Source organism: Crinia signifera, chromosome 6 (assembly GCF_055691185.1).
Source record: "Crinia signifera chromosome 6, ASM5569118v1, whole genome shotgun sequence".
In the NCBI taxonomy this organism is placed as follows: Eukaryota; Metazoa; Chordata; class Amphibia; order Anura; family Myobatrachidae; genus Crinia; species Crinia signifera.
In genome coordinates this window covers 8732917-8747236 of record NC_139222.1, presented here as the reverse complement: position 1 = coordinate 8747236, position 14320 = coordinate 8732917, and the positions used below count along the sequence as shown (strand labels likewise).

The 14320-nt window shown below is 50.8% G+C and overlaps 1 protein-coding gene across 4 annotated transcripts in view; it reads left to right on the top strand.

Moving 5' to 3' along the window:
- Positions 1-13969, top strand: part of LOC146009910 (uncharacterized) — a 272626-nt gene extending 258657 nt beyond the window's left edge. For 3 of the 4 annotated variants that reach the window (XM_083150530.1, XM_083150532.1, XM_083150529.1), the window contains exons 3-7: positions 3215-3406; positions 4868-4991; positions 6148-6209; positions 6307-6418; positions 12107-13969. In XM_083150530.1, coding sequence (XP_083006656.1) covers positions 3215-3406; positions 4868-4991; positions 6148-6209; positions 6307-6418; positions 12107-13494 — 1878 coding nt within the window. In that variant the 3' untranslated portion in view covers positions 13495-13969. The remainder of the gene's footprint in view (positions 1-3214; positions 3407-4867; positions 4992-6147; positions 6210-6306; positions 6419-12106) is intronic. The other variant, XM_083150531.1, reaches the window with a different exon arrangement.
- Positions 13970-14320: the final 351 nt, after the last annotated feature.

The following is a 14320-nucleotide window of genomic DNA, read 5'->3' as shown; positions in this document are numbered from 1 at the left end:
TCTATTACTGACACAGGGACCTGACCGGGGAGGTGAGGGGGTCTGGGAGCATCACAGTGACGTCACTCTTATCTCTATTACTGACACAGGGACCTGACCGGGGAGGTGAGGGGGTCTGGGAGCGTCACAGTGACATCACTCTTATCTCTATTACTGACACAGGGACCTGACTGGGGAGGTGAGGTGGTCTGGGAGCGTCACAGTGACATCACTCTTATCTCTATTACTGACACATGGACCTGACTGGGGAGGTGAGGGGGTCTGGGAGCATCACAGTGACATTGCTCTTATCTCTATTACTGACACATGGACCTGACTGGGGAGGTGAGGGGGTCTGGGAGCATCACGGTGATATCACTCTTATCTCTATTACTGACACAGGGACCTGACCGGGGAGGTGAGGGGGTCTGGGAGCATCACAGTGACGTCACTCTTATCTCTATTACTGACACAGGGACCTGACTGGGGAGGTGAGGTGGTCTGGGAGCGTCACAGTGACATCACTCTTATCTCTATCACTGACACAGGGACCTGACCGGGGAGGTGAGGGGGTCTGGGAGCGTCACAGTGACATCACTCTTATCTCTATTACTGACACAGGGACCTGACTGGCGAGGTGAGGGGGTCTGGGAGCGTCACAGTGACATCACTCTTATCTCTATTACTGACACAGGGACCTGACCGTGGAGGTGAGGGGGTCTAGGAGCGTCACACTGACATCACTCTTATCTCTATTACTGACAAAGGGACCTGACCGGGGAGGTGAGGGGGTCTGGGAGCGTCACACTGACATCACTCTTATCTCTATTACTGACACAGGGACCTGACCGTGGAGGTGAGGGGGTCTAGGAGCGTCACACTGACATCACTCTTATCTCTATTACTGACACAGGGACCTGACCGGGGAGGTGAGGGGGTCTGGGAGCGTCACACTGACATCACTCTTATCTCTATTACTGACACAGGGACCTGACCGGGGAGGTGAGGGGGTCTGGGAGCATCACAGTGACATCACTCTTATCTCTATTACTGACACATGGACCTGACTGGGGAGGTGAGGGGGTCTGGGAGCATCACGGTGATATCACTCTTATCTCTATTACTGACACAGGGACCTGACCGGGGAGGTGAGGGGGTCTGGGAGCATCACAGTGACGTCACTCTTATCTCTATTACTGACACAGGGACCTGACTGGGGAGGTGAGGTGGTCTGGGAGCGTCACAGTGACATCACTCTTATCTCTATCACTGACACAGGGACCTGACCGGGGAGGTGAGGGGGTCTGGGAGCGTCACAGTGACATCACTCTTATCTCTATTACTGACACAGGGACCTGACTGGCGAGGTGAGGGGGTCTGGGAGCGTCACAGTGACATCACTCTTATCTCTATTACTGACACAGGGACCTGACCGTGGAGGTGAGGGGGTCTAGGAGCGTCACACTGACATCACTCTTATCTCTATTACTGACACAGGGACCTGACCGGGGAGGTGAGGGGGTCTGGGAGCGTCACACTGACATCACTCTTATCTCTATTACTGACACAGGGACCTGACCGTGGAGGTGAGGGGGTCTAGGAGCGTCACACTGACATCACTCTTATCTCTATTACTGACACAGGGACCTGACCGGGGAGGTGAGGGGGTCTGGGAGCGTCACACTGACATCACTCTTATCTCTATTACTGACACAGGGACCTGACCGGGAAAGTGAGGGGGTCTGGAAGCGTCACAGTGACATCACTCTTATCTCTATTACTGACACAGCATACCTCCCAACTTTGCGCGTTCATTAGTCGGGACGCTGCTGCTGCGCGCCCTAGGTGCGCCGAAATTTTTGGGGGCGTGGCCTAATTCGGGGCTCCCCACGAGGCCACGCCCCCATTTTGCCGCTATGGGGGCATGACCCAGAGGCTCTGTGAGCCTCTAGCCATGCCCCCAGCCCCCTGGCTGCGGGAATAGACGTTGTGCGCATGCGCACAGCGTTTATTCCCCGCTGCTTAGCAGCTGACAGGGGGGACTCCCAACAGCCCCCCCACACCGCGGGACACTGCTGCCCGCGGGTGTGACAGCGGGACAGGCCCTGACAATCGGGACTGTCCCGCTAAAATCGGGACTGTTGGGAGGTATGACACAGGGACCTGACTGGGGAGGTGAGGGGGTCTGGGAGCGTCACAGTGACATCACTCTTATCTCTATTACTGACACAGGGACCTGACTGGGGAGGTGAGGTGGTCTGGGAGCGTCACAGTGACATCACTCTTATCTCTATTACTGACAAAGGGACCTGACCGGGGAGGTGAGGGGGTCTGGGAGCGTCACACTGACATCACTCTTATCTCTATTACTGACACAGGGACCTGACCGTGGAGGTGAGGGGGTCTAGGAGCGTCACACTGACATCACTCTTATCTCTATTACTGACACAGGGACCTGACCGGGGAGGTGAGGGGGTCTGGGAGCGTCACACTGACATCACTCTTATCTCTATTACTGACACAGCATACCTCCCAACTTTGCGCGTTCATTAGTCGGGACGCTGCTGCTGCGCGCCCTAGGTGCGCCGAAATTTTTGGGGGCGTGGCCTAATTCGGGGCTCCCCACGAGGCCACGCCCCCATTTTGCCGCTATGGGGGCATGACCCAGAGGCTCTGTGAGCCTCTAGCCATGCCCCCAGCCCCCTGGCTGCGGGAATAGACGTTGTGCGCATGCGCACAGCGTTTATTCCCCGCTGCTTAGCAGCTGACAGGGGGGACTCCCAACAGCCCCCCCACACCGCGGGACACTGCTGCCCGCGGGTGTGACAGCGGGACAGGCCCTGACAATCGGGACTGTCCCGCTAAAATCGGGACTGTTGGGAGGTATGACACAGGGACCTGACTGGGGAGGTGAGGGGGTCTGGGAGCGTCACAGTGACATCACTCTTATCTCTATTACTGACACAGGGACCTGACCGGGGAGGTGAGGGAGTCTGGGAGCGTCACAGTGACATCACTCTTATCTCTATTACTGACACAGGGACCTGACCGGGGAGGTGAGGGGGTCTGGGAGCATCTGAAACCCATTTTGTTATTCGGTTGCTTATCCACATATACACTCAGTGATGAAATAGATCTTCTAGATCTTTAGTATCTCAGACACCGGTCTTTATCGCTGGTGCTTCGATCACATACAGACCATATCGTAGTTAATTTTCTTATTTCCCTCTTAAAGAATTTCACATTAGTGAGGAAGACATCTGCTGAGCGTGAGACACCCAACAGCCATCGCTGTGTGCCAGGAGAACTGAGCAGGACCCAGAACCTTAACACTGTGCCTCCACCTCACTCACTGATACATGAGAGGCACAATGACCAGAAGATCCTGGATCTCACCAACAAGATCATTCAGCTGCTGACCAGAGAGGTGACTGCTGGGAATGGGACGTTATACAGTAACACCGGGGGATGTGACCGGAGAGGTCACTGCTGGGAATGGGATGTTATACAGTAACACAGGGGGATGTGACCGGAGAGGTGACTGCTGGGAATGGGATTTATACAGTAACACCGGGCATGTGACCGGAGAGGTGACTGCTGGGAATGGGACGTTATACAGTAACACCGGGGGATGTGACCAGAGAGGTGACTGCTGGGAATGGGACGTTATACAGTAACACCGGGGGATGTGACCGGAGAGGTCACTGCTGGGAATGGGATGTTATACAGTAACACAGGGGGATGTGACCGGAGAGGTGACTGCTGGGAATGGGATTTATACAGTAACACCGGGCATGTGACCGGAGAGGTGACTGCTGGGAATGGGACGTTATACAGTAACACCGGGGGATGTGACCAGAGAGGTGACTGCTGGGAATGGGACGTTACACAGTTACACCAGGGGATGTGACCAGAGAGGTGACTGCTGGGAATGGGACGTTATACAACAACACCGGGGGATGTGACCGGAGAGGTGACTGCTGGGAATGAGGCATTATACAGTAACACCGGGGGATTTGACCGGAGAGGTGACTGCTGGGAATGGGACGTTATACAGTAACACCTGGAGGATGTGACCGGAGAGGTGACTGCTGGGAATGGGAGGTTATAAAGTAACACCTGGAGGATGTGACCGGAGAGGTGACTGCTGGGAATGGGACGTTATACAGTAACACCTGGAGGATGTGACCGGAGAGGTGACTGCTGGGAATGGGACGTTATACAGTAACACCTGGAGGATGTGACCGGAGAGGTGACTGCTGGGAATGGGACGTTATATAGTAACACCGGGGGATGTGACCGGAGAGGTGACTGCTGGGAATGGGACGTTATACAGTAACACCGGGGGATGTGACCGGAGAGATGACTGCTGGGAATGGGAGGTTATACAGTAACACCGGGGGATGTGACCGGAGAGGTGACTGCTGGGAATGGGACGTAATACAGTAACACCGGGGGGATGTGACAGGAGAGGTGACTGCTGGGAATGGGACGTTATACAGTAACACCGGGGGGATGTGACCGGAGAGGTGACTGCTGGGAATGGGACGTAATACAGTAACACCGGGGAGATGTGACAGTAGAGATGACTGCTGGGAATAGGACGTTATACAGTAACACTGGGGGATGTGACCGGAGAGGTGACTGCTGGGAATGGGACATTATACAGTAACACCGGGGGATGTGACCGGAGAGGTGACTGCTGGGAATGGGACGTTATACAGTAACACCTGGAGGATGTGACCGGAGAGGTGACTGCTGGGAATGGGACGTTATACAGTAACACCTGGAGGATGTGACCGGAGAGGTGACTGCTGGGAATGGGACATTATACAGTAACACCGGGGGGGATGTGTCAGGGTGATGACTGTATCATTGTGTGCGTCAGGTTCCTATAAGGTGTGAGGATGTCGCTGTCTATCTCTCCATGGAGGAGTGGGAGTATATAGAGGAACACAGGGATCTGTACAAGGATGTGATGATGGAGAATCACCGGCCCCTCACATCACTGGGTAAGAGGAGACTGTCATGTAGTGTAATGGAGAAAGCAGCTATGGGGCCACCTAGATACACAGCATCTGATAATCACATATATACAATGTCCTCAGTCACTGTGTGTCTCCTACAGATGGGCCCAGTAACAGAGATACCCCAGAGAGATGTCCTCGTCCTCTGTATACCCAGGATAACACATATATACAATGTCCTCAGTCACTGTGTGTCTCCTACAGATGGGCCCAGTAACAGAGATACCCCAGAGAGATGTCCCCTTCCTCTGTATTCCCAGGATAATCACATATATACCATGTCCTCAGTCACTGCGTGTCTCCTACAGATGGGCCCAGTAACAGGAATACCCCAGAGAGATGTCCCCGTCCTCTGTATTCCCAGGATAATCACATATATACCATGTCCTCAGTCACTGTGTGTCTCCTACAGATGGGCCCAGTAACAGGAATACCCCAGAGAGATGTCCCCGTCCTCTGTATTCCCAGGATAATCACATATATACCATGTCCTCAGTCACTGCGTGTCTCCTACAGATGGGCCCAGTAACAGAGATACCCCAGAGAGATGTCCCCGTCCTCTGTATTCCCAGGATAATCACATATATACCATGTCCTCAGTCACTGTGTGTCTCTTACAGATGGGCCTAGTAACAGGAATACCCCAGAGAGATGTCCCTGTCCTCTGTATTCCCAGGATAATCACATATATACCATGTCCTCAGTCACTGCGTGTCTCCTACAGATGGGCCCAGTAACAGGAATACCCCAGAGAGATGTCCCGTCCTCTGTATTCCCAGGATAATCACATATATACAATGTACTCAGTCACTGTGTGTCTCCTACAGATGGGGCCAGTAACAGAGATACCCCAGAGACATGTCCCCGTCCTCTGTATTCCCAGGATAATCACATATATACAATGTCCTCAGTCACTGCGTGTCTCCTACAGATGGGCCCAGTAACAGGAATACCCCAGAGAGATGTCCCCGTCCTCTGTATTCCCAGGATAATCACATATATACAATGTCCTCAGTCACTGTGTGTCTCCTACAGATGGGCCCAGTAACAGATATACCCCAGAGAGATGTCCCCGTCCTCTGTATTCCCAGGATAATCACATATATATACAATGTCCTCAGTCACTGTGTGTCTCCTACAGATGGGCCCAGTAACAGGAATACCCCAGAGACATGTCCCCGTCCTCTGTATTCCCAGGTTCAGGTAGGTGCAACTGGTGGTTTCACCAAACACCAAAGTGACTGTCACTTTGTGATTTCTTCTGTTTAATATGTGCTTTCTTATTGTATGTATTTTTCAGGGTAAAACCCTAATAAATATTAAGGAAGAAAATCTAGATGGAGTAAAAGAGATGTATGTGAGGGGTGATCAGCAGTGTAAGGAGGAGCAGATCCCTACAGATATCAGCACAGGTGAGTAATAATCACGAAGTACAGTGTCACAGCAATCTCTGATCTCATACACCAGTCCCTATTATACTCCTGCTCTCCCCCTCACATCATGTCACTGTGTGTTACCAGCCCAGAGATCTGACCAGTCTCCTCCCCGCACTCTCTGGTGTATCTCATACATCAGGAGCCATCAGCCCCTATTATACTCCTGCACTCCCCCTCACATCATGTCACTGTGTGTTACCAGCCCAGAGATCTGACCAGTCTCCTCCCCGCACTCTCTGGTGTATCTCATACATCAGGAGCCATCAGCACCTATTATACTCCTGCTCTCTCCTCACATCATGTCACTGTGTTACCAGCCCAGAGATCAGACCAGTCTCCTCCCCACACTCTCTGCTGTATCTCATACATCAGGTGCCATCAGCCCCTATTATACTCCTGCTCTCCCCCTCACATCATGTCACTGTGTGTTACCAGCCCAGAGATCTGACCAGTCTCCTTCCCGCACTCTCTGGTGTATCTCATACATCAGGAGCCATCAGCCCCTATTATACTCCTGCTCTCCCCTCACATCATGTCACTGTGTTACCAGCCCAGAGATCTGACCAGTCTCCTCCCTGCACTCTCTGGTGTATCTCATACATCAGAAGCCATCAGCCCCTATTATACTCCTGCTCTCCTCCTCACATCATGTCACTGTGTATTACCAGCCCAGAGATCTGACCAGTCTCCTCCCCGCACTCTCTGGCGTATCTCCTACATAAGCAGCCATCAGCCCCTATTATACTCTTGCTCTCCCCTCACATCATGTCACTGTGTGTTACCAGCACAGAGATCTGACCAGTCTCCTCCCCGCACTCTCTGGTGTATCTCATACATCAGGAGCCATCAGCCCCTATTATACTCCTGCTCTCCCCCTCACATCATGTCACTGTGTGTTACCAGCCCAGAGATCAGACCAGTCTCCTCCCCACACTCTCTGGTGTATCTCATACATCAGGAGCCATCAGCCCCTATTATACTCCTGCTCTCCCCCTCACATCATGTCCGTGTGTGTTACCAGCCCAGAGATCTGACCAGTCTCCTCCCTGCACTCTCTGGTGTATCTCATACATCAGCAGCCATCAGCCCCTATTATACTCCTGCTCTCCCCTCACATCATGTCACTGGGTTACCAGCCCAGAGATCAGACCAGTCTCCTCCCTGCACTCTCTGGTGTATCTCATACATCAGCAGCCATCAGCCCCTATTATACTACTGCTCTCCCCCTCACATCATGTCACTGTGTGTTACCAGCCCAGAGATATGACCAGTCTCCTCCCCGCACACTCTGGTGTATCTCATACATCAGGAGCCATCAGCCCCTATTATACTCCTGCTCTCTCCTCACATCATGTCACTGTGTGTTACCAGCCCAGAGATCTGACCAGTCTCCTCCCCACACTCTCTGCTGTATCTCATACATCAGCAGCCATCAGCCCCTATTATACTCCTGCTCTCCCAATCACATCATGTCACTGTGTGTTACCAGCCCAGAGATCTGACCAGTCTCCTCCCCGCACTCTCTGGTCTATATCATACATCAGGAGCCATCAGCCCCTATTATACTCCTGCTCTCCCCCTCACATCATGTCACTGTGTGTTACCAGCCCAGAGATCTGACCAGTCTCCTCCCCGCACTCTCTGGTGTATCTCATACATCAGGAGCCATCAGCCCCTATTATACTCCTGCTCTCCCCCTCACATCATGTCACTGTGTGTTACCAGCCCAGATATCTGACCAGTCTTCTCCCCGCACTCTCTGGTGTATCTCATACATCAGCAGCCATCAGCCCCTATTATACTCCTGCTCTTCCCCTCACATCATGTCACTGTGTGTTACCAGCCCAGAGATCTGACCAGTCTCCTCCCCACACACTCTGGTGTATCTCATACATCAGGAGCCATCAGCCCCTATTATACTCCTGCTCTCCCCCTCACATCATGTCACTGTGTGTTACCAGCCCATTGATCTGACCAGTCTCCTCCCCACACTCTCTGGTGTATCTCATACATCAGGAGCCATCAGCCCCTATTATGCTCCTGTTCTCCCCCTCACATCATGTCACTGTGTGTTACCAGCCCAGAGATCAGACCAGTCTCCTCCCCACACACTCTGGTGTATCTCATACATCAGGAGCCATCAGCCCCTATTATACTCCTGCTCTCCCCCTCACATCATGTCACTGTGTGTTACCAGCCCATTGATCTGACCAGTCTCCTCCCCACACTCTCTGGTGTATCTCATACATCAGGAGCCATCAGCCCCTATTATGCTCCTGTTCTCCCCCTCACATCATGTCACTGTGTGTTACCAGCCCAGAGATCAGACCAGTCTCCTCCCCACACTCTCTGCTGTATCTCATACATCAGGAGCCATCAGCACCTATTATACTCCTGCTCTCCCCCTCACATCATGTCACTGTGTTACCAGCCCAGAGATCAGACCAGTCTCCTCCCCACACTCTCTGCTGTATCTCATACATCAGGAGCCATCAGCACCTATTATACTCCTGCTCTCCCCCTCACATCATGTCACTGTGTTACCAGCCCAGAGATCTGACCAGTCTCCTCCCCGCACTCTCTGGTGTATCTCATACATCAGCAGCCATCAGCCTCTATTATACTCCTGCTCTCCCCCTCACATCATGTCACTGTGTGTTACCAGCCCAGAGATCTGACCCGTCTCCTCCCGGCACTCTCTGGTGTATCTCATACATCAGGAGCCATCAGCCCCTATTATACTCCTGCTCTCCCCCTCACATCATGTCACTGTGTGTTACCAGCCCAGAGATCTGACCAGTGTCCTCCCCACACTCTCTGGTGTATCTCATACATCAGGAGCCATCAGCCCCTATTATACTCCTGCTCTCCCCCTCACATCATGTCACTGTGTTACCAGCCCAGAGATCAGACCAGTCTCCTCCCCGCACTCTCTGGTGTATCTCATACATCAGGAGCCATCAGCCCCTTTTATACTCCTGCTCTCCCTCACATCATGTCACTGTGTGTTACCAGCCCAGAGATCTGACCAGTCTCCTCCCCACACTCTCTGCTGTATCTCATACATCAGGAGCCATCAGCCCCTATTATGCTCCTGTTCTCCCCCTCACATCATGTCACTGTGTGTTACCAGCCCAGAGATCAGACCAGTCTCCTCCCCACACACTCTGGTGTATCTCATACATCAGGAGCCATCAGCCCCTATTATACTCCTGCTCTCCCCCTCACATCATGTCACTGTGTGTTACCAGCCCATTGATCTGACCAGTCTCCTCCCCACACTCTCTGGTGTATCTCATACATCAGGAGCCATCAGCCCCTATTATGCTCCTGTTCTCCCCCTCACATCATGTCACTGTGTGTTACCAGCCCAGAGATCAGACCAGTCTCCTCCCCACACTCTCTGCTGTATCTCATACATCAGGAGCCATCAGCACCTATTATACTCCTGCTCTCCCCCTCACATCATGTCACTGTGTTACCAGCCCAGAGATCAGACCAGTCTCCTCCCCACACTCTCTGCTGTATCTCATACATCAGGAGCCATCAGCACCTATTATACTCCTGCTCTCCCCCTCACATCATGTCACTGTGTTACCAGCCCAGAGATCTGACCAGTCTCCTCCCCGCACTCTCTGGTGTATCTCATACATCAGCAGCCATCAGCCTCTATTATACTCCTGCTCTCCCCCTCACATCATGTCACTGTGTGTTACCAGCCCAGAGATCTGACCCGTCTCCTCCCGGCACTCTCTGGTGTATCTCATACATCAGGAGCCATCAGCCCCTATTATACTCCTGCTCTCCCCCTCACATCATGTCACTGTGTGTTACCAGCCCAGAGATCTGACCAGTGTCCTCCCCACACTCTCTGGTGTATCTCATACATCAGGAGCCATCAGCCCCTATTATACTCCTGCTCTCCCCCTCACATCATGTCACTGTGTTACCAGCCCAGAGATCAGACCAGTCTCCTCCCCGCACTCTCTGGTGTATCTCATACATCAGGAGCCATCAGCCCCTTTTATACTCCTGCTCTCCCTCACATCATGTCACTGTGTGTTACCAGCCCAGAGATCTGACCAGTCTCCTCCCCACACTCTCTGCTGTATCTCATACATCAGGATCCATCAGCCCCTATTATACTCCTGCTCTCCCCCTCACATCATGTCACTGTGTGTTACCAGCCCAGAGATCTGACCAGTCTCCTCCCCACACACTCTGGTGTATCTCATACATCAGGAGCCATCAGCCCCTATTATGCTCCTGTTCTCCCCCTCACATCATGTCACTGTGTTAACAGCCCAGAGATCAGACCAGTCTCCTCCCCGCACTCTCTGGTGTACATTATACATCAGGAGCCATCAGCCCCTATTATACTCCTGCTCTCCCCCTCACATCATGTCACTATGTGTTACCAGCCAGAGATCTGACCAGTCTCCTCCCCGCACTCTCTGGTGTATCTCATACATCAGGAGCCATCAGCCCTATTATACTCCTGCCCCCCCCCCCCCCCCCCCTCACATCATGTCACTGTGTGTTACCAGCCCAGAGATCTGACCAGTCTCCTCCCCGCACTCTCTGGTGTACATTATACATCAGGAGCCATCAGCCCCTATTATACTCCTGCTCTCCCCCTCACATCATGTCACTATGTGTTACCAGCCAGAGATCTGACCAGTCTCCTCCCCGCACTCTCTGGTGTATCTCATACATCAGGAGCCATCAGCCCCTATTATACTCCTGCTCTTCCCCTCACATCATGTCACTGTGTGTTACCAGCCCAGAGATCTGACCAGTCTCCTCCCCACACTCTCTGGTGTATCTCATACATCAGCAGCCATCAGCCCCTATTTTACTCCTGCTCTTCCCCTCACATCATGTCACTGTGTGTTACCAGCCCAGAGATCTGACCAGTCTCCTCCCCGCACTCTCTGGTGTATCTGATACATCAGGAGCCATCAGCCCCTATTATACTTCTGCTCTCCCCCTCACATCATGTCACTGTGTGTTACCAGCCCAGAGATCTGTCCAGTCTCCTCACCGCACTCTCTGGTGTACATTATACATCAGGAGCCATCAGCCCCTATTATACTCCGGCTTTCCCTCTCACATCATGTCACTGTTTGTTACAAGCCCAGAGATCTGACCAGTCTCCTCCTGCACTCTCTGGTGTATCTCATACATCAGCAGCCATCAGCCCCTATTATACTCCTGCTCCCCCTCACATCATGTCACTGTGTGTTACCAGCCCAGAGATCTGACCAGTCTCCTCCCCACACTCTGGTGTATCTGATACATCAGGAGCGATCAGTCCCTATTGGTCTGAATTGGGCCCATGGTCCTTATAAGCAGGTGCTGGTCTGTAGAGCAGCCGAGGACTCCATGTAGTGTTATATACAGACAGCTTATCCCGTGAGGCCAGTAGTATATCCTCCCATATTCATGTAACAAGTAACTAGAGATCCAGACATTACTTATGGGTGGACTTTCTCCATAATGTGGGGATAGTGGCTTGTTATGTTACCTGGTGGCATTACATTACGGCACATAATCTGATTGTGGGCACTCCGTGTGACATGTAGTGCCCATTAGTGTATTGTACCATTGCATCAGTTGTATCCAATTATTATTATTAGAATACATTTCCTTTATTCCCAACAGGTGGCTGCAGCTTCGGTAATAGTGCGGAGAGGAATCCTATGTTACCCCCAGAATGTAGGATACAAGATGACATCACAGAACAATATTCCCGAGAGATCCCCGTTACCTCAACCATATATCCAGTACATTGCAGTGCAGAAGTATCACTGATTCCATATACTCATGAGGAAAGTTCTCCTGATAAATCAGATATTGTCACACGGAATACAGCTCCTACTGGTGGGAAACTGTTTCCATGTCCTGAGTGTGGGAAATGTTTTACATGCATATCAAAAGTTGCCAGGCATCAGAGTGTGCACACAGGCAAGAAACCGTTCCCATGTTCTCAGTGTGAGAAATGTTTTAATTTGAAAAGAGACCTTGTTAGACATCAGAAAAGTCACACAGGTGAGAAGCCTTTTTCATGTTCTGAGTGTGGGAAATGTTTTACACACATATCAAAACTTGACAGACACCAGAGTGTGCACACAGGCAAGAAACCGTTCCCATGTTCTCAGTGTGAGAAATGTTTTAATTTGAAAAGAGACCTTGTTAGACATCAGATAAGTCACACAGGTGAGAAGCCTTTTTCATCAAAAGTTGCCAGGCACCAGAGTGTGCACACAGGCAAGAAGCCGTTCCCATGTTCTCAGTGTGAGAAATGTTTTAATGTGAAAAAAAACCTTGTTAGACATCAGAGAAGTCACACAGGTGAGAAGCCTTTTTCATGTTCTCAGTGTGGGAAATGTTTTACACGTCGGGAAACACTTGCTACACATAACAGAATTCACACAGGTGAGAAACCTTATTCATGTTCTGATTGTGGGAAATGTTTTAACCGACATTCATATCTTGTTTATCATCAGAGAACTCACACGGGTGAGAAGCCATTCTCCTGTTCCGAGTGTACAAAATGTTTTATTTTAAAAAGTGACCTTGTTAAACATCAGAGAAGTCACATGGGTGCGAAGCCGTTTTCATGTTCTGAATGTGGGAAATGTTTTACACGACGGGAAAGACTTGCTACACATAAGAGAATGCACACATGTGAGAAGCCTTTTCCACGTTCTGAGTATGAGAAATGTTTTATGTTAAAAAGAGATCTTGTTAGTCATCAGAGAACTCACACAGGTGAAAAACCCTTTTCATGTTCTGAATGTGGGAAATGTTTTACACGTCGGGAAACACTTGCTACACACAAGAGAAGTCACACAGGTGAGAGGCCATATTTATGTTCTGAGTGTGGGAAATGTTTTACACGTCAGCAAACACTTGCTAAACATAAGAGAAGTCACACGGGCGAAAAGCCTTTTTCAGGTTCTGAATGTGGGAAAGGTTTTACACGGCGACGAACTGCTGACGCTCATCAGAGAACTCACACAGGGGAAATATCAGTTTCCCTGAGCTGACTGAAAGGTACTAAATGGAGTTGCAGTAGTATTAGAATATCATTATTGCTGTGATACCTTGTTAATAACATTATGTGGGGTGTGGCTATTCAATAACAAAATCAATGTGGTAATTCCGTTTAATTTTATTCAGTCCATTCCCCTTCTTCTTTTCCTCAGTATCTGATGCACAATGGGTTCCCTTGAGCATAGATTTGACCAAAACCTGCTTCACAGAGGGAGCTTACAATAGTCCAATGTCCATATTCCCCCACTCCCTTATTACTCACACAGTGTGGTTTATGTATTACAAGTACAGCCCCGTTATTGTATAGCCGCACCGCGTACGCCCAGTGCTTGTTGTCATTGCCTTGTATGTAATACATATTGTCAGTGCTGTTCTGTATAATTATACATTGCTTGCTTGCATTCTGTCAGATCTCCAGTGATCGTAGAATTGTAAGATCTCAATAAAGTTACATTTTACTATAAATCATATTACATCCCCGTGTGTGTATGTAGTCGTATGCCCATTATTATATAGGATTGACAGTTACTAACATACCACATGTCAGGAAGCCACTGAGAGACCCCAGATCAAGACCTCACCACTGACCCGTCCAGGTGCTCTCAGCTGCCATCGTAGATTCTTGGGGGTCTGCAGTCCGCTGTCCTCCTCTGCTGTGTTTCACCGCCATCTGAGCACTCTCAGTGCAAGTTGATCTCACATTCCATGTGTCCTGGTTCTTGCTGACTCTGGAGCATGAGCACCAACTTGTTTGGCTGTATCAGCTGACTGCTGCCTCACCAATCACAGTCTTCTTCCTGGTGCTCCAGCCAATCAGCA